The sequence below is a fragment of the Esox lucius genome, chromosome 14, assembly GCF_011004845.1.
Source record: "Esox lucius isolate fEsoLuc1 chromosome 14, fEsoLuc1.pri, whole genome shotgun sequence".
Lineage (NCBI taxonomy): Eukaryota > Metazoa > Chordata > Actinopteri > Esociformes > Esocidae > Esox > Esox lucius.
In genome coordinates, this window is record NC_047582.1 from 31,065,149 (window position 1) to 31,083,922 (window position 18,774).

At 42.2% G+C, this 18,774-nt stretch overlaps 1 protein-coding gene across 2 annotated transcripts; it reads right to left on the reverse strand.

The window, feature by feature from the left end:
• Nucleotides 1–491: 491 nt before the first annotated feature.
• On the reverse strand, nucleotides 492–18,480 carry slc38a9 (solute carrier family 38 member 9). 2 transcript variants are annotated; one of them, XM_034297121.1, is made up of 15 exons: nucleotides 18,462–18,480; nucleotides 13,602–13,735; nucleotides 11,787–11,916; nucleotides 10,814–10,932; nucleotides 10,571–10,634; nucleotides 9,752–9,845; nucleotides 8,335–8,505; nucleotides 6,954–7,013; nucleotides 6,422–6,655; nucleotides 6,118–6,225; nucleotides 4,383–4,489; nucleotides 3,007–3,120; nucleotides 2,565–2,713; nucleotides 2,364–2,453; nucleotides 492–2,196 (listed from the first exon to the last, which is right to left on the reverse strand). In XM_034297121.1, exons 2-15 carry the CDS (start codon nucleotides 13,694–13,696, stop codon nucleotides 2,031–2,033), a joined length of 1,701 nt encoding a protein of 566 aa, XP_034153012.1. In that variant the 5' UTR covers nucleotides 13,697–13,735; nucleotides 18,462–18,480; the 3' UTR covers nucleotides 492–2,030. The 2 variants fall into 2 exon arrangements, with proteins under 2 accessions (XP_034153012.1, XP_028981006.2); XM_029125173.2 differs by lacking the exon at nucleotides 18,462–18,480 and adding an exon at nucleotides 16,308–16,401.
• Between the last annotated feature and the right edge of the window lie 294 nt (nucleotides 18,481–18,774).

Here is an 18,774-nt window from a genome sequence, read left to right on the forward strand (position 1 = left end):
CTCAGCTTTGACTTGGCTGCTTTAGCACAGACGGCCCAGTTTCCATTTCAGACTGCAACTCGTCAGGGGCCCAACTGTGTTTCGTGAGGCGTTGGGACCTTCTGGAGTTAAACAAGCACCATTTAACAGAGAGACCTGTATAATAACGGTTGCTTCCTTCAAACCTGGTTAGGGTCCAGACTGGGTCGGACCCGTTACCCTAGACACATTCTGTTGCAGCTGCGACTAGTTGGAGCTGGTCTGGCCGTACTGTATCATATTGGCTGACATCAGAAGTTGTGCTTGCTGTTAGTAAGGTTAAAGTAGAGCAGAGACTGTGCGTAGTAGATAACCTTATACATGCGCCAAAGCCTCGGGACATTTGGCTTTCGTGAAGAAACGTCCAGAAATGTGCACTAAGTCCCGACGGAACAGAATAAAGGGACGCGTTCACACTGGCATGGAATGGAAAAAAAACACCTAGCATTCTTAATACACAGCTAAGTAAAATGTAAGTTTTAGGAGCCTGCACACAAACACCTATACAATCCCTTTATTCAATGGTAACATTAAGAAGTATTTAAACAACTATGCAGCAGCTGGAATAACATACAGAAAATTACTTAAAATACAGTTACTTAGAGAATGGCTTCCATAAGTATACAGGTATGCTGTCAGTGCTCGTAAAAGCCTATGGCATCATTCAGTTAAACATAGAAGATATTAAATAAGTTACAAAACAGACCGACGGCAAGAACAAATTCACCTTACAATTACAGTGGTTTCAAACATTAAGATCCAGGAAACATTTGAACCATCTATCCCCACCGAAAGGGCTGGAAAGTCCAAAAGGCCTAGAATGGAAACCACAAAATGTTATTTCTGCTTTCATGTCAAAGTCTGTATGTTTTCTTTTAAAAAAAGCAATGAATACAGGACATGATTTGTGCATTTCCTCAGAATAAATATGTTTGTTGAAACAGAGGGTTGAAAACAGGAGGAAGGTGTTCATGTTATAACCATGCAGGGAAGCACTTCGCTCTTGGGAATTATGCTGCTTCATTTCAGTGATCACCGATATCCGTTCACAACTCCCACAGACATTTGGCAGTGGAACTTTTCTCAAAAATATTTGCGTGGCTTCAACTATCGACCAAATGAAGAATAAAAACCATGTAGGAGTGGGATGAGGACAAGCGCTGCTCGATCATTTGATCCGTGCTTCGTGGCGCTTTTTTGATGGGAGTTGCAAATTGACAGACAGCGGATCTGAACACAGACATACATTTGTTCTGATTTTTTTAAACTTATTTTTACTCCTTTATCAATTTTGAGTAGTCCAGTTACACCTTAACGCCTGGCGGGCTCTGAAGAGTGGAAGATTGAGACGTCATTCGGCTTTCAACACTCAGCCAGAAAGTACTCATCAGCACCTATGAACCTAGAGAACCCTTACACCAGCCAATCAGATCCACACAACCTTTCCACAACTACTTCCACAGTCTAAAACTTAAAGCGAGGAAAACTTTCCACTGGATGTTGAATATTTTAGCTAATAAAAAAAAAGCTCACCATCTGTTCAGTCTCCATTCACCCCTCTGACCACACCCCAACTGAAGGACCAACTGAAAAACTATTTCAAATTAAATGTGTTAAAAGGTTCGTGAAAGTCCATAAACCGGTGTAAATTTGCCTGAGTTAAGTGAAGAAAGGCAAGCCCTATTTAAATGAACAAAAACACCCCCTTAAGAAGACAATGTGAAATGATGGTAGATAAACAGACACTGTTGAATTCCCCAGTGTGTGTTGCCTTGTGACAATCATACCAGCGGAGTACCCGGACGCAGATTCTCTCCGGAACAGACAAACAGGCTTGTCCTCTGTTACGTTAATCCGGACACAAAGTAGAAAACCTTTTAAAACGGAAAAACGTGAATTAGTGTTTCTCATTGGAAGTCCAGGCTGTCCCGGTTAACCTTCGTTGCTCCGTTGGCTCCCTGTCGAACGCAACCCCGGTGGGCGACGGAAAAAAACCCACCAACCAGGGCTGACTACATGAAGAACTGTCCTGCCACGTTGGCCACGCCCAGGACGATGAGGAGGCTGTGGAAGAGGCCCGAGGGCCAGCCGAGTTCCCCTCTTCGCTTCAGGGACATCATGTGTATCAGGGAAGGGAAGACGAAGACCAGGGCCAGGCCACACGTCGCCCCCGAGTACCTGGGAGGATAAGCGGTAGGGAGGATCGGTTATCTGTCGGTGTCAAACGCGCATTAATGACAGCGGGGGGGTGGGGGGTGGAACTCGCTCAGTTGGATTTGGTCCCACAGAGGAATACCTTCTCTTAAACCAACATACCTTCTCCGTTAAGTTAGCAGTAGCCTTACCTGATAATGGAGCCAATATTTGGGTAAAACCTTGCCATGCAGACACCAGCGGCAACGATAATAATATTCAGAGTGAGAACGTGGAAGAAACTAGAAGGTAGAGAGAGAGAGAGAGAGAAAACTTTAAAATCTCATAGACGTCGCTGTCGACCCAACCTCCGGCGTATAAATCTTCCCGGGCCATCATTACGCTGCGGTTACCCGGGGTAATGTTTGCCGAAGATCTGGCTCATCATCTGGACGCGCACCAGGTAGCCCAGCAGGGGGTAGACAGTGGTCATCTGGAAGAGCAGGCAGGTCCGTGCCACGAACACCAGAATGTCACTGCTGGGGAAGTTATCCAGGAAGTTCTGCAGGAAGCAGAAGACAGGATGTCAGTGTTGCAGTTTTTGTTTCACACCCCCCCAATCTCAGAGGAGCGCCAACAAAGTTGCCCCTGGATGCCAGCCTGTTTTATTTTTTTCCCCTCATAATGTTTGACCTTAAGGACTGGGGAGGGGAACTGATTCCAGATCTGTATCATGTATAGTTATAGAGTACAGCATTGGACATCACTGATTGGAGTTTGGTGGCAAGTGTCCGCTCCCTTTTCGATGTAACGGATAACATTTTTGTCCGGCTGCATTTATTTTGGATGTCTTACTGGTTCAATGCAGTCTTTTGACAGTGGAGGGGAGGGGAACGTGGCGAAGATCAACACTCCCACGTAAAGGTAGGTGAGTCCCACCAGCAGGTAGGCCAAAGACAAGTCCCGCACCTGAAACCACGACAAAGAAACACATTCAGTTCATGAAAACAACACATGGCAACATGAAATAATCCAGTGTTCATTGATTAAAACAGATGTCCAACGCTGTACTCTAAAGCTATACCTTTGTTGACAACATTCAACAGGGTAGGAGAAAAACTGTAAGTGGAAGTTTTTCCTTAGTACAATTAAATAAAATATTATTTGATCCGCTGCTGAAGAAAGAAATTGTCAGTCTATAATTTTAATGGTAGGTTTATTTGAACAGTGAGAGACAGAATAACAACAAATAAAATCCAGAGAAACGCATGTCAAAAATGTTAGGAATTGATTTGCATTTTAATGAGGGAAATAAGTATTTGATCCCTCTGCAAAACATGACTTAGTACTTGGTGACAAAACCACTGTTGGCAATCACAGAGGTCAGACGTTTCTTGTAGTTGGCCACCAGGTTTGCACACATCTCAGGAGGGATTTCCACTACAAAATCGTGGCTGTTTTCAATGCAGTGCCACTTGAGGGCCCGAAGATCACAGGCATCCAATATAGGTTTATTTCCTTGTCCCTTGTAGGAATTTCTTTATTTAAAATCATTTTTTGTTCTTAAATTATAATTTTTTTCCTCCTGTAGTAACACCCAGTGCCCCAGTTTGCGTAATGCTTGATCTACTGTATTCACTATTTTCTAAGTGAGGATCCATCTATTTACGGTTTTGCTTTTTCTATTTTGAGATCTTCTGCTGATGTTGGTTTTTGTTTTTGGCTCTGGGTTGGGGGTGGGTGATAAGAAATCTGTTATTCTGTCAATAGTATTCTTCAGTCTGACTACAACCTTGCATGCACAGTTCTCTCTAAAGGGGGGGTTGGGAGGAACATTGCTCAGTATGGGTGACAAGACTTTTCCTTCCTGTCTCCAAGATAGTTTTCAAAAACAGCACACTGTGACTAATGTACAAATGTGTGCTCCTCAGCAAAAAAAAATAAAGAAGCAGTGTCACCACATTCTGATCGTTTTGTTCGATGTGACTCACGTCAACCTACACTCTACTGGAGGCTATGCGGTCAGGCAGTCAAGGAGAAGAAGCAGACAGCCTGGTTTAACCTTACCAACAGCATGCACAACTTCTGATGTCAGCCAATATGATACAGTACGGCCAGACCAGCTCCAACTAGTCACAGCTGCAACAGAATGTGTCTAGGGTAACGGGTCCGACCCAGTCTGGACCCTAACCAGGTTTGAAGGAAGCAACCATTATTATTGGCACACTCACGTTATTCTCCTGGTGCTTGTTGCTCTTCATCAGAGTGATGACGCAGTTGTGAATGAAGAAGGCCAGGGTGAGAACGCCGGTCAGCTGAGGGCAGAGCAGCCTGAACTCTGGGTAGACGGACATAAAAACACATCTTACTTAATCCTCAAGCAAGGATTAAATTGGAGAGCTAGACCTCCATCAGAAGGATATTCTGAATTTGTTTTATTTGTAGATTAATTTGATTTACGTTGAATATATTAGTGATTGGTAAAATCCTGAGTGACCCCAAACAAAGGGCCTGATTTCCTCAGGAAATGGCAGTCAACTGTCAGTTAAAACTGATTAAAACAGCATTGTCGTTTGGTGGACTTATCACAGAAATGTGAAAGTTACTGGAATATCACTAGGCCACCTCACAATCAACTACAACAGTGACTCATCATCCTCTTTGTACAACCCTGTTCCCAAAAGGTTGAGACCCTGCGTAAAAGGCAAATAAAAACACACAATGCAATGATGTGCAAATCATTTATACCTATATTTAATTGAGAATATTACAAAGACAACATATCATTGTGAAACTGAGTTTTATGCCAGCAACACATTTCCATAAAGTTGAGACAGGGGCATGTTTAGCAAAACTCTGTAAGCGTTTGGGGACAGAAGAGACCAAATTGCTGTGGTTTTGAAAGTGAGATGTATTCCCATTCGTGCATGGTATAGGATTTCAGCTGCTCAACAGATCGGGGTCTCCTTTGTCATATTTTTCATTTCATAATGCGCCAAATGTTTTCAATGGGTGACAGGTCTGGACTGCAGGCAGGCCAGTTTAGCATCCAGACTCTTACTACGAAGCCATGCTGTTCAGAGTAATATGTGTAGAATGTAGTTTGGCATTGTCTTGCTGAAATAATCAAGGGCTTCCCTGAAAAATATACAATCTGGATGGCAGCATATGTTACTCCAAAACCTGTATATATTGTTCAGCATTAATGGTGCCTTCACAGATATTCAAGTCACCCATGTCATGTGCACAAATGCACCCCCATACCATCACGGATGCTGGCTTTTGAACTGTGCACTGATAAGACGTTGGATGGTCCCTCTCCTCACTCAGGGGGATATGGTGTCCATGATTCCACAAAATAATTTAAAATGTTGATGATTAGTCAGACCACAGGACAGTTTTCCACTTTGCCTCAGTCCATCTTAAATGACCTTAGACCCAGAGAAGGCGGCGGTTCTGGATCTTGTTTATGTATGGTTTCTTCTTCGCATAGAGTTGCATTTGTGGATGTAGCTTCATACTGTGTTCACAGACAATGGTTTTATGAAGTGTTCCTGAGCCCATGTAGTGATTTCCACTACAGAATCGTGTCTGTTTTTAATGCAGTGCCGCCTGAGGGCCCGAAGATCACAGCCATCCAATATTGGTTTTCAGCCTTGTCCCTTGCATACAGAGATTTCTCAGGATTCTCTGAATCTTTTAATGATATTATGTACTGTAAATGAGATCCCCAAACCCTGCAATTTTGCGTTATTCTTAAATTGTTGCTGACCTGTTGCCATTGCCTTCTGTTTTTACTGACATTTTATGCTGCGTCCCAACATCTTTGGGTTGTAAACAGTGACATCATATCCATGCAAATAATTAAACACAGTAATACTCACCTCTTTCTAGAAAACTTAATGAGGCCCAGAAATAAATACAGCACAGAGATACGAGAGGTCAGTCAACGTAATCATCGTTTACCTGGGACGAAGAACTCACTGGAGTCAAACCAGTGAAACTCAAGGTGAAAACCCAGACGGACAGCCTTCATTGTGACCAGGATGATTAGATAGACCACGGATATGGTCCCTGGGGGGGGTGAGGGGGGGGCATAGAGGCATTAGCTGTCAAACAAGACAATAACACTACTAACAAAAACAAAAAAAAAATCACTTATACTTCCTTTTTATGTACTAAAATAATGGAAACTAAAGATGATTTCATTGTGTGAAACCTCTTCAGGTCCCCAGAACCAGCACTGAGACAGCCTGGGATAAGCCCTTACCCAGGAAGGTGAAGCGGGCGAAGAAAGAGGCCGAGCGGAAGTTGAGCAGTGGCAGCAGAAGAATGATGAGGTAGAAGGGGATGGTGTTGGTCTTGCTCCACCAGCGGTCAAACAGGTCTGTGTCTGTGGTGTTGTTGCCATAGTAGCCACTGTAACCGTCACTCAGCTGGCATGGGGCACTGATGCCGCTGCCATTTCGCCCGTCGCCTCCCGTACCAGGGAAAGGGCAGATCACTGGGGGGGGGAAGATGGGTGCAGTGGTTTAGGGAAGGGACGGCCTGGGTGCCAATCTGCCAACTCCTTATGGAATTAACAAACGGAAATATGTAAAAGCACAAACGGATCTGGGACCGTGCCAGAAGAAAGTCCTTGCAGAACCAGACACATTTGCACACTGCGACTTGCTGAGACGTAGAAGCCACACTGATTACTCAAATGATTCTAAAAAACAGAAATGAAAGTGTCTACGCAGTGTGATCTGTGCAGGAATCCTTCTCTTAAACATGCATTACAACATGAGAAGCGCGCTTACCTCGGTTTGATCCATTGGTCCCGAAATCTGTATCAGATATGCTGACGTTGTATGCGTAGTCTGCAGAGGAAAAGACGGACATTATGTGGAGTGAAAACAACATTAGTCTAGGCAGGTAAAGACAGCTGAAGTTTGGAGTAGAGGCATTGCTAGGGTCACAATACATTGGGGGCTTAGCCCACCCACCCGCCCCGGACAGAAAGTAAAATGTCGATGTACACGCTAGCGGGCTACACGTCTACATTGTCATAATGCGCAATCTGATTTATAGATGAATAGATCATGGGATATTTTTGTATTATTATAATTTTTTGGTCAATTTGAGTTCCGGAGCTATTCATAAAAGATCCGGGGCTATAGGCCCGGATGCCCAGGTCTAACGACGCCACCGGTTTGGAGCTAACACTAATTGGTTTCCAATCTACTTTTGAAACTCAAAGAATTAGCAATTTGTGAATTTCATGAAACGTTCTGTCGGAAATTACTTTGGATTCGTACTGCACCCGATATGTTATAGAGAAGCCAGTGAGGGACTGAACGCTGGGCCACGATGTCAGTTCGGTTAATGACGAGGTAGAACAGAAAACCAACAGGTTTCGGGTAAGAGCAGGGTACATTGGAGCGTAAGAGATGAATTCCTCTGCTATGACTAGAGCTCTACAACCCAGTTCCAGGAGAGCTACCGTTGCCACTCAAAATCCAACCTAGCGCATCTGATTTGAATAATTAGCCGGTTAATGTTCAGTTTTGGAACGTTATCTTGAACAAAACAGCACTGTTCTGAATGAGCTGTTGAAAACCAGGGAGGGTTATCAGAATGCTGTCATACGTCTCGTCAAGCCCACGGATGTGGAAAAAGTTCTCAGCTTTGGATCATTACTGCATCCGAACCAGAGGCCGTCTCCATGTTAAAGTACATTTCTGTCAAATTAATTGGCTGATGCCTCCTGACCAATTTATCGAGAGTAACAATACAGTACTTTTTCGAGGTGAACGTATAAGAAACGCATTTGTTTGTCTGAGAAGGACAATAGGGATTTTCTGATTAAAATGTCACATTTGTATATTATTAAAAAGTGGAACTGCATCATTCAAATAATGTGAAGTTGAGTGGTCATTTTGAGGAACACTACATCAGCAACATGAATCAATAGCCATCCAAGCACATTTTAAAACATAAAAGGAATTATTCCTTTTATAGATATATATTTTTTTTGGGGGGGGGGGGTGTATCTTTGAATATTTTAGAAATATCACGAACACTGGTGGAAATGAAGCAAAACTTTGTTGCGTTAGTACTGGGGTCCGAGCAAAAAAAACAAACAGAGGTAAAGCTCTTCAGACGAATTGATGAAGGTTATCAATACGAAGTATGACTTACTGTAGATGAACTTTCCGGTGTTGAAGAGAAAGTTGGACATAAGAACCCAGTAGACCACCATGGCGCCTATGAGTGACACCATGGAGAACAGCAGACTGGACCACTGGCCAAAGGTCCCAAAGTAATATTTACACACATCAGGGAACTCCCAGTCAGATGTGTCAATGTACGCTGTAAAAAGCAGAGATGGTTCATTGTCAAAGAATGTACACTACTGTGCAGAATTCTTAAACCCTAAAACACAAACTGAAGTAGCAGCAAATACAAATAAACATTAAACGTGTTGTCCTGAATGTAATTGATATGTTGCGAGATGGCTTAAAGAAGAAATTCCAAAAAGAATTGGGAAGAAGATGGGCAAGTTGAGGTCAAACCAAAAAAAGTCAGTGGGTGTTAAAGGTGGCTTCCTTGAGGGACAGAAAGACATCCTGTGAAGTGCTTGCTCAGGGCCCTGATTCCTGTGACTGTGAGAAGCCATACAAGAGCCATCTTTGACTGATTGGCCGAACATGTTCTGTAACTTGGAGCAGAGGCCCAGACAGTACTAGACAGCCACTATGTTAATTCACATTACAATTACACTCTAGTCCTTTAGCAAACACAAATTAGATTGTCCACCTTTGAGCCTCGATCTCAACATACGTGGGAGCACTTGGGCAGTGAATATCAAAAACACAGAATGTCAACATCGAAAAAAAGAGGTAAGGCTATTACGAGAAGCTAGGAAGAACACACCACACGACTGCCACACCACATGACTGCCACAGCAAACTGCTGAAGCAAACTGATCGGCATGCACACCATAACGCCAACATAACAATCAGATTCAGCAGAACAGGTACGGCGGACACGTAAAACAGCAAAGCACTTTTCACACGGGACCTGGAGTGAACTGCCCGGGCTTTGGCATCACTTGGTCATGTCATGAGGTGCTAACAGTTGCAGACTGGTGTGACAGCGGCCTCACGCTCACTGAGCATGTGCAGACAACGGCAGCGCCACGCAGCACGTTTGTTCGACGGCACACAGCAGAGAGTACAAGCGACTGCCAGCTGATCCACAAAGAGCCTTGAATCACACAGGACTAGTCATCATTATTTGCAGTAGATGCCCTTTCACCTGTGCAACTCAACTAAACCAAAACAAGGAAGTACTCAGCCTAAAATATACACGATCGTTTGTAATAGTGGAAATAGCCACATGTTTCTATATTGACGCAAGTCCGACCACGACCACCACGACCACCACCACCACCACCACCACCGTCACCACGACCACCGTCACCACGACCACCGTCACCACCACCGTCACCACCACCGTCACCACCACGGCCCATGCGAGCCAAACAAGCTCAGACTGAAAGGTATGTGAAGAAACGGAGTCTAGTTGGTCCACGGAAGGAGAACTGTGCTCTTACGTATTGACTTGGGTGATTTGAGCACCCTGAGGCAGCAGTAGAGGGTCAGCAGTCCCATGAGGATCAGGATAATGATGCCCAACGTGAACCCAGACTGTAACAACAAGAAACACAATTACAGTCCACATTCACTGGTCCCACACGCCGTGAGGCAGGTATCTTATAGGACGTCGCAGGCGGTGCTGAAAAATGCTTCGGTCGCCAATTCCACAAAACAGCTATAGGGTGTCGGCTGGATTTAATTAGTCTAAAATCAAATATACTCTGGATTTAGCCCAGAGAAATGTATTTATTATTCCAATTGGACTCTTAATATCTCACCCGGCACAGCCAGAAGAGGACTGGTCACCCCTCTGAGCCTGGGTCCTCTCTAGGTTTCTTCCTAAAATTCGACCTTCTTAGGGAGTTTTTCCTAGCCACTGAAAATCAACACTACTGTTGTTTGCTCCTTGGGGTTTCAGGCCGGGTGTCTCTGTAAAGCACTTTGTGACAACTGCTGTTGTAAAAAGCGCTTTATAAATAAATTTTGATTGATTTTTTGATTGAATTAAATCTCAAAAAAAGTCTAGAAAAATCAGAGATAATCTGGGTCTGTGGGGAAGAACCAATGTGACATTAGCCTGGTACTAGAACCTTTAAGAGTATACTACCACGTTCAGCATGAAAGCAACAATAGTAGTTGCCAAGACAACACAAACTGATCAGCGACCAGGCTAATAAACATCAAACAAGGAGGCATTAACTTGACTTGGGCTACTAATCCAGAATTAACAGAACGGCCATTCAGTCGCTTAGCCTGGAAAACTTGATCACAGTTACCTGCTTTATGCCCCACGGTATGCTCAGTATAGACGTCCCCATCATTGTATTCCATATTGCGAAACTGAAAGGAGGAATTCCACACGGTCATTGAGAGTCAACTTCAAGAGACACAGCACGTGTAACCAGATAAACCGGAAACTGGACGCAAACCAGGTTCACATATTTGGAGTGGACCTTCTCTCTCCCGCCAGGTACTGACGCCATACAACTCATTTCTATTGGCTACGTTTGGGTGCTTACATGGTGATGATGCTGGGGTTTTTGGACACTCCATCGCCTCCGGTCACTTTGAAGGCTGTTCCCAGCGGACTGTACACATAGATCTCCTCTGGACAGGGGATCACATGGTCCGGGGGGCTCTGATGGGGGGGTTGGGGGGGGTTTAAATCAGGGCGTGTTCATTAGTTTCATGTCCTAAAACCGTTCGCATCGGAAAACGAAACGTTATCCTTTCCTTTTTCAGTCGGTTGTCTAGCATTTGGAGCCTAATGAACAGGACCCAGAACTCAACCTGCCACCGTTTGGCTTAGTAGGAGCTGAGCCTTGGCCAAAATCAACGGACTGAGGAGGGTAATGTATACCCAGGGCAGGGCACACTGGTTTGGCAGCCACAGCACATTTTAAAGTCAAAATGTTCACAATCTGTTATAAATATCATATCAGTACATTATTTACATTTTAATTTCAACCTCTTTCTCTTCATCCCCTAACTATCAGTATTTCTGAACCTCCCTTTTATATTTGGCATTTTCAGTCATATTCTGACCATTCATGAACAGCTATTTCAGCACAAATCGCTATCCATACATTTCCACAATATTTGTTTTTGTTTTCATTTAAATAAATTTGCTCGGCGGAACCCCAGGGGGCCCCAAACCCTTGATTGAATACCCCCGATTTACTCGTTGTCTGAAAGGGGTCAATTGGACAGAGAAAAGTGTACGGTTATTGACACAGTCAGAGTTACGAGAGAGCAAAAACAAGCCCTTCATTGGTCAGAGAACTGTGTTACGGCCCACTTAAACCGCAATCAGCGCCGGGGGAAACAAAGCCATCCTCAACACTGTGCAAGCGACATTAAAACGGCTTTGTTCGTGCAAACAACAGCTGTAGGTGTGTGGTCTGTCTATGATGTTCAATGAACTTCATGGACAGCAATCAAAAGGAATACTATTATATATATCAACAGGTGTGTGTGTGTGTGTGTTTGTACCAGCAGTCTGTCTGCCGAAGCGGTGAGTCGGCCATAGTAGTGAACTCTGCTGCTGAGGACGGCAGCCTCTGCGGTCACCCTCTCTGAGGGGGTGTCCTCCACTATGTTTCGAGGTTCCACGTGGAAGGGCCTGGAGAGCGCACACACACACACACACAACACCAAGACACATTAGTCTGAAGCTCCACGCTGGCTCTTCAGAAATGACTTACTGGTGTCCTGGAAATCGTCTGCAAAGTTGTACGCTTGCTTCTTTTTATGAAGAACATTTGTGAACTAACTACTTTAACAATGGAAATATTGAGCAGACACTGACTAAAATGTAAAGTGTATTGTAAATTATGATGATTTCCTAAAGCATTGGTCATCATTTTGTGATAATTATATTCCTATAGCAAAGTAAGTATGAGAATATTTGTGCAGTTACTTTGGCCAGGTGTCTCGATGGAAAGGGATCTTTATTATCAATGAGACTAACCTCATTGCTTAGTCTCATTGATAATAATTTAAGTAAAATAATAATTTAAGTAAAATATTTATATGGTCAACCCATAAATGAGAGCATAGACACGGGCACAAACCAGACAGTGCTGGTCTGATTTATTCATTGTTGATAGACTAAGTCGCTTTGGAGAAGAGCATCTGCTAGATAATTCAAATGTAAACGTGATGAAAAGACATTCAATGTGTACTTTGTCACTCCACAAAACACGAGTGAATTGTCCAAAGCTTGACTGTTAAATTGCTCATAAAAGACACGAGAAATGTTGACGTCATGAAACAGGTGCATGTTTGCGCTACGGTGTGAGAAGATGTTGCCCCAGCGTACTTCTGAGAAGATGTCTCCTTGTCTGAACATTGAACAGGAGCTTAAAACAGGCCACACCTCCAATTTCCACCCAGTGAAACGGAACAGGGTATGTGTGATTGTTCATGGTGTATGGGCATGTTTCGGGGATGGAGGCTCAGCAAAGCAAAGCCGGCTCTTCCTAATAAATCTAGCCAACTTAGTACCTTGTTAGTATCTGTGAAATGCCAAAGTGGATTAATCTGCTTGTTGCCTGGGTGGGGATCTGTCCTGAAACAATCTCAGGGTGGAGTGAGACCACAGTGGTGTTCAAACACTCCCGGTCAAAATTATAATTAGTTTTCTGAGGAAGTGCAGAGTGAGGATGTACCCCCGTAACACACATCTCCTCTGATCAAAACAGCCCCCGGCTCTGACTTTTTTCTAGCATGATTCCAACAACTATGGTGGATGATGTAACCGGATCAGCTCGGTCCGGCTTGGCTCAACTCAGCAATGAACTGCTGGTGCTGGACGGGCTGGGGGGAGGACGGGTTACGGGGTGGACGGCAGACTCACCGGCGGTCATAACCATACACTTTATGGCATTATAAAAACACACGAGGCCCAGCGTGTCATGTGACAGCCATCAGACACACACAGCTCACTTGAATTTACAGATCAAAGCCGGAGGTGACTAACAGCACGTCACGTTTTCAAGACGCAGAGGAAAAACAAGAGACTTAAATCAGATGTATTATTGGAAGTTATGAACAAAAATGTAAATTAATTTTTAAAAAAATCACCATCACTGAACCGTTCCTTCTACAAAACAGCCAAATCCAACGTGAAGTACATTAAACCATACGTGAACTGAAATTATCGGTAGCAGAAAAATAAAATACTAGTATTATAGTAAGCTTCATCAGTGTTAATACAAAAAACTGCGCTGCCAGCGTATTCAGTCCAATTTTCCGCCTTGAGGTACTCCCTGTGCGGCTGGCCTGAAAGAGACTGAAATGACCTACCTTCTGGCTGCACGGTCCAGTGAATCTGTCGACCCAGTGTCTGTGTAACTCCCTTTACGCACTGGGCTTAATAGAGGTTTACAGTCCTCCTCCATGTTCTCTGTTGTTTCAGGTCAAGGCCTGACATTCGTTACCTGAGTCGAGGTGAACAAAAAAGTGATTATCAATCACTGTGGATTTCTTTTAAAATAATGCCCTTCACCAACATCCCAAGACTGGGACGTTTACACAACCTGAAAAGCTTTTCTGATTACGCAGCTTGGTTTAATTTGGAAAACACCACTCCCATCATGCACACTTCTGGACTATCCTTTACTGACCTGCCTGCTTTTTACTGAATGATTCATGGGGTCAGAGGTTAAAACGCCATAACCTCTAGAGGACAATCCAACAACAGCACATGGCGCCCTTTTGTAAATACTAGTGATAATATCATTTATTGGCCAATCATTGATTACCTTCATTGTTTAATAAAAGCAGTAGACAAAGCCTCATCATTACTTTTTTGCCCCAATGGTAAATGATTTCATTTACATGAATCACACTGATTGGCCATTGTCTAAGGTACAGAAGAAAAAAAAGAAAACAGACCAATCAACAACAACGATGACAGTTAATTAAGTTAGGATGTGTTGAGAAATACCAAGCAAGCGGTGCGATTAAAACAGAAACTACAGAAATAACATGAAAAAAACATAGTAAAGTACATTGTTTTAGGTGAGGCCTTGCCCTATTTGGGAGAATCAATCGTAATGTATCGCAATGTATCTACATTTTGACTTTGAATGCACTGGAATTATAATAACTCGAACAGTCATCTCCTACATCCAATCATCAGATTTACTGTAAATTGAATATACGTAGAAGATTTTGCAACAAAATGCATGAACAGTGATTTTGGTAGTCCCAAAATATGGAGAGTTGGCAAACCACTTTCCTAGGCTACAATTACATGGAGGGGATAGTCATAAATAATTCAACAGGAAAACAGTTGTTATAACATACAGTTAAGCCCAAAAGTATTCATACCCATGCCAAATCTTGAGCCATAGCCAATATTTATTTGACCAATAGGTTTCTTCTGGCTAGAAACATAAACAAGTGACAAAACACGGTAGGACAGTGTGCTTAACATACCTATTTCTGTTTTTAGCCATGACTTGCAGTTGACTGGGAACTGACAAGAGAACTACTGCTGTTCAGCTGTTCTCAATTTATAGGTGATTAGAATGCTCTCTCATGGTGGAAATTACAAGACTATTTTAAATGGTATAGGAACTTGCATTTTCTCAAAGATTTGCAACAATTTAAAGGGGTATGAATTATGTCGGACATGGCATTTTTCGTGAAGCTGAACAGCAGTGGTTCTCTAGTCAGTTCTCTAGTCAACTGCAAATCATGGCTAAAAACAGAAATAGGTATGTTATTCATTTGTATCTCCGTGTCTTACCATGTTTTGTCACTTGTTTATGTAATTTCCAGGCAGAATAAACCTATTGGTGAAATAAAGATTCACTACGGCTCAAAATTTGGCATGGGTATGAATACTTTTGGACTTAACTGTACCTGCTTAAGAGCGCGTACTACTATGTATGTTATAAATTCCTCTCCAACCAAAAATAAGAAGCATCATGTAGACATACTTAAATAACACATGCTACTTCCAGGAAGAATTCATTCACATCTCTACCTAGCCAGGGAGATGCACATACTGGCTTGGCAGTCACACTTACATATAACATATCGTAGCCAATATGTCATTCTATCACATGACAGAGCACTCTCATGTTGTCACAATGGCCAGATAGAAAAGATTAAAGCATACATGTAAATATAACCAGCTACTGATTAAAATTGACAGGTTTAGAAGAAATAATGACTTTGTATCTTGATTTCATACTTAAACATGTACTTGCGATGTCCTACAGCTACTATACCGAAATGTAGCCACTCTCTAAGATATAGCATATTTTTACCAAGACGCCAATTATATTGTAAGTAGTAAAACTTTACACGGTAAGCAGTAAAACGACACAAAAAACTACCTTTAATAAAGTACTGTTTAACTAACGGTTCTTCCTTTGAAAACGTAGTTCAGTTCAAAGTTCTATTCAGCACTGTTAGTCTGACTATGAGTAAATCACTCTCTGGAATCTCCTGTAAACAACACTTGGAATTTAGACTTTTAACACAGAATGCATGTTTTAAGCAGGTCTGATATCAAAAACTGAAATGTATATATTTTTTATTTTTGCAAAGACAGTCGTGGGACTTTAATGTAGACGGCTAGTGACTATAATTATCGCTCTAACCCACTATTAATGTACATCAACTTCTAGCAAACATCTAATCATAGGGAAATGTTAATTAACCATTTTACTGAAAATAAGACTTAGATTAAATTCGTCTACCACCAAAATATTGCAAAAGGTACAACTTGCTGTTTTAGTAAATATATATGTATAACGCATAGACGGCACTGACCATTTAACTAGCTACGATCTTATGACAAACTAAATAAGCTAACTAGCTACAGCAGCTAACATTGACACTGTCACCTGCTAACTACAGTAACAGTAGCTAGCCAGGCGTCTGATCACGAAACAGTAAAACAATGCGTTCGTAAATAAATCGTCTTAGTTCGCGGTTGTTCTATCATTCAACTTTGCAAACACAAATTACTGAAATGTCTGATACTCTACTCACCACCGGAGGCTGCTCCTGTCAAGAAGACTGCACTTCCGAACTACACAACTAAGATTCTATGTAGAGTCGAGAACAGTTTGAAAAAGGAAACAACACAAAGGTGAACGGCTCTTTCGTTGTAGAAGCAAGGGGTTATGGGACATGTAGTGCATAATCATAAACGGGGTACCATCTGTTCAGCAAATATTCTCCGTTTGACTCACTTTGCTGATCCGGATCTTTTCGAATCGTTCAGTAAAAAGAACACATCTTTCCACTAATTTCGTTCATTTGAGTCAGTTCTCCCTCAAAGACGTCTAGCACTGCCTCAAATCACCGCCTAATCACAATTACTCGGGCTTCCTGTAGGAAGGAACCGTAGTCCCACTGTTAGATGCGAACTAAGAGTAATGCTACACCATATCATGCTTTACAGCCATCACCAAAACCGTTCATTACAAGATTTAAAAAATGATTAGTGTACAAAAAAAAATTGCGCAACTCATTGTCCAGAGGCAAAATTTAAGGTTCAATTTAGATCAAAATAAATCATTAAAAATACTTAATGAAACTTAATGAAGTTTATCCTAGCATTACAACTTTTAAAATGTACTAATAGTACTATTTTAATATAATAGATGATAAACCAAATATATTTTTTTGCATTAATTCTGTGTACTAGGCCAGCGACTCCAAAAGATTAAAAGATTAAAATCTTCTCCTTATTCATTTTCGTTCCTCTGTGATCCAAAATACTCATTCGCGGGATGAAAAGGACCATGAGAAAATTTTTATTAATAAATCTGATCAGTTTAATCGTATTCTGACAGTTACAGTAGGCTATAATAGACATGTACATACTATAACAGAATCACTTGACGAGATTCAAAGACCTATGGATCACCGTTCATTATGTAAATTGTTCCTTCCGGTGAACGAGATTCGAAGATCTGTGGTTCGTCGTTAATTTCGTTCATCGTTCCTTTCGGTGAATGAGATTCGAGGATCCTACTGAGATTAATCATGAATCACTATTCACCAAGAATCGATTCAAAAAGAACAAATCGTTTGATAACGACCCATCACTAGTCCGCTACAGTCACGTGAGAAAGTAGGTACATCAACCTGAAAAGTTATATTTTCTTGGCTATATGTGGAAACATGGATATCTGGTATAAATTCCAAACACATTCATTGTAAAGGGTAATTTGATTTAACAAATCAAACAAAAAATACTTGGAAACATGAATTTTATTAAAATAAACAAAAATGTAATTTCCTTATGTGGAAAAAGTTATTACACCTCTACCTTTACCATTACATAAAAGGGCTACAATTAGAGTAACGTGTCTCTAAATAGGTGCAAGTCATTTGAACATTATTGGAGTAACTTTGGAGGTCAATCCTTCCATAAAAATAAGAAACTTGGTTCGTCTTGTGCAGTTGGGCTGTACGCTACTAGCAATACTCGGCCCTCATTCAGGGGGGTTGCGGTTGGTGGGTGTCCCTTTGGTTGATGCCTGGCAATGTGGTTGGATTGATTTCCTGCCTATTGGGCCCTGTCCGGGGCCTCCCCCGGGTAGGGCCACAGTGTCACCGGACCCCCCCGTCTCAGTTTCCAAGGTGTTACGCTGCTATATTATTGTGCTGGGGGACATGAGGGATGTACTACTAACTTTTCTCAGTTTCCTCCAATTTTAAATTTTAGAAGGAGATGAGGTCCTGGTCCACACCTGCGGATTACCTGGTTTGGGGGGACCGTTGCTGTTCCTGTCCTTGTCCACCTGGTCATACTTCTGACCTAGTCTAAAATCAAATATACTCTGGATTTAGCCAAGAGAAATTTATTTATTATTCCAATTGGACTCTTAATATCTCACCCGGCACAGCCAGAAGAGGACTGGTCACCCCTCTGAGCCTGGGTCCTCTCTAGGTTTCTTCCTAAAATTCGACCTTCTTAGGGGGTTTTTCCTAGCCACTGAAAATCAACACTACTGTTGTTTGCTCCTTGGGGTTTCAGGCCGGGTGTCTCTGTAAAGCACTTTGTGACAACTGCTGTTGTAAAAAGCGCTTTATAAATAAATTTTGATTGATTGATTGATTGATTGATTTGATTGATTGGTCTTAACATTATGGGTGTGTGGTAACACATCATGCCAAGATCAAAATACCTACCTGAGGCCCTCAGAAAGAATATTGATGCCCATGCGGAGGGGTTACAAAGCCATTTTCAAGCAATTCCACTGACCGATAGATAATCTAGAAATTGACAATGATATCCGTCTTTGTTGTTAAATAAGAAATCAACTGGGTTGCATTCGCAGATCTGGAACGATATTTGAATATGTCTACCTGTGTAGCATTCACATTGCCACTCTGAACGTGGCAAAACGCTGCATCCTGCAGAATGCAACCCAGTTGATTTCAGCAAAATAAAGCACCCAACTAGTGTGCAGGCGAGCAATTCTGCCAATTACCAATCACACAA

Bases quoted from the DNA above. Each gene is read 5' to 3' on its own strand.
- slc38a9 (XM_034297121.1), bottom strand. From the start codon at position 13,696: ATGGAGGAGGACTGTAAACCTCTATTAAGCCCAGTGCGTAAAGGGAGT. The intron at 10,933-11,786 runs GTACAAACACAC...CCCCCCCATCAG, and splicing joins CTTCGGCAGACAGACTGCTG to AGCCCCCCGGACCATGTGAT. The intron at 2,197-2,363 runs GTAAGGCTACTG...TTATCCTCCCAG, and splicing joins AATATTGGCTCCATTATCAG to GTACTCGGGGGCGACGTGTG.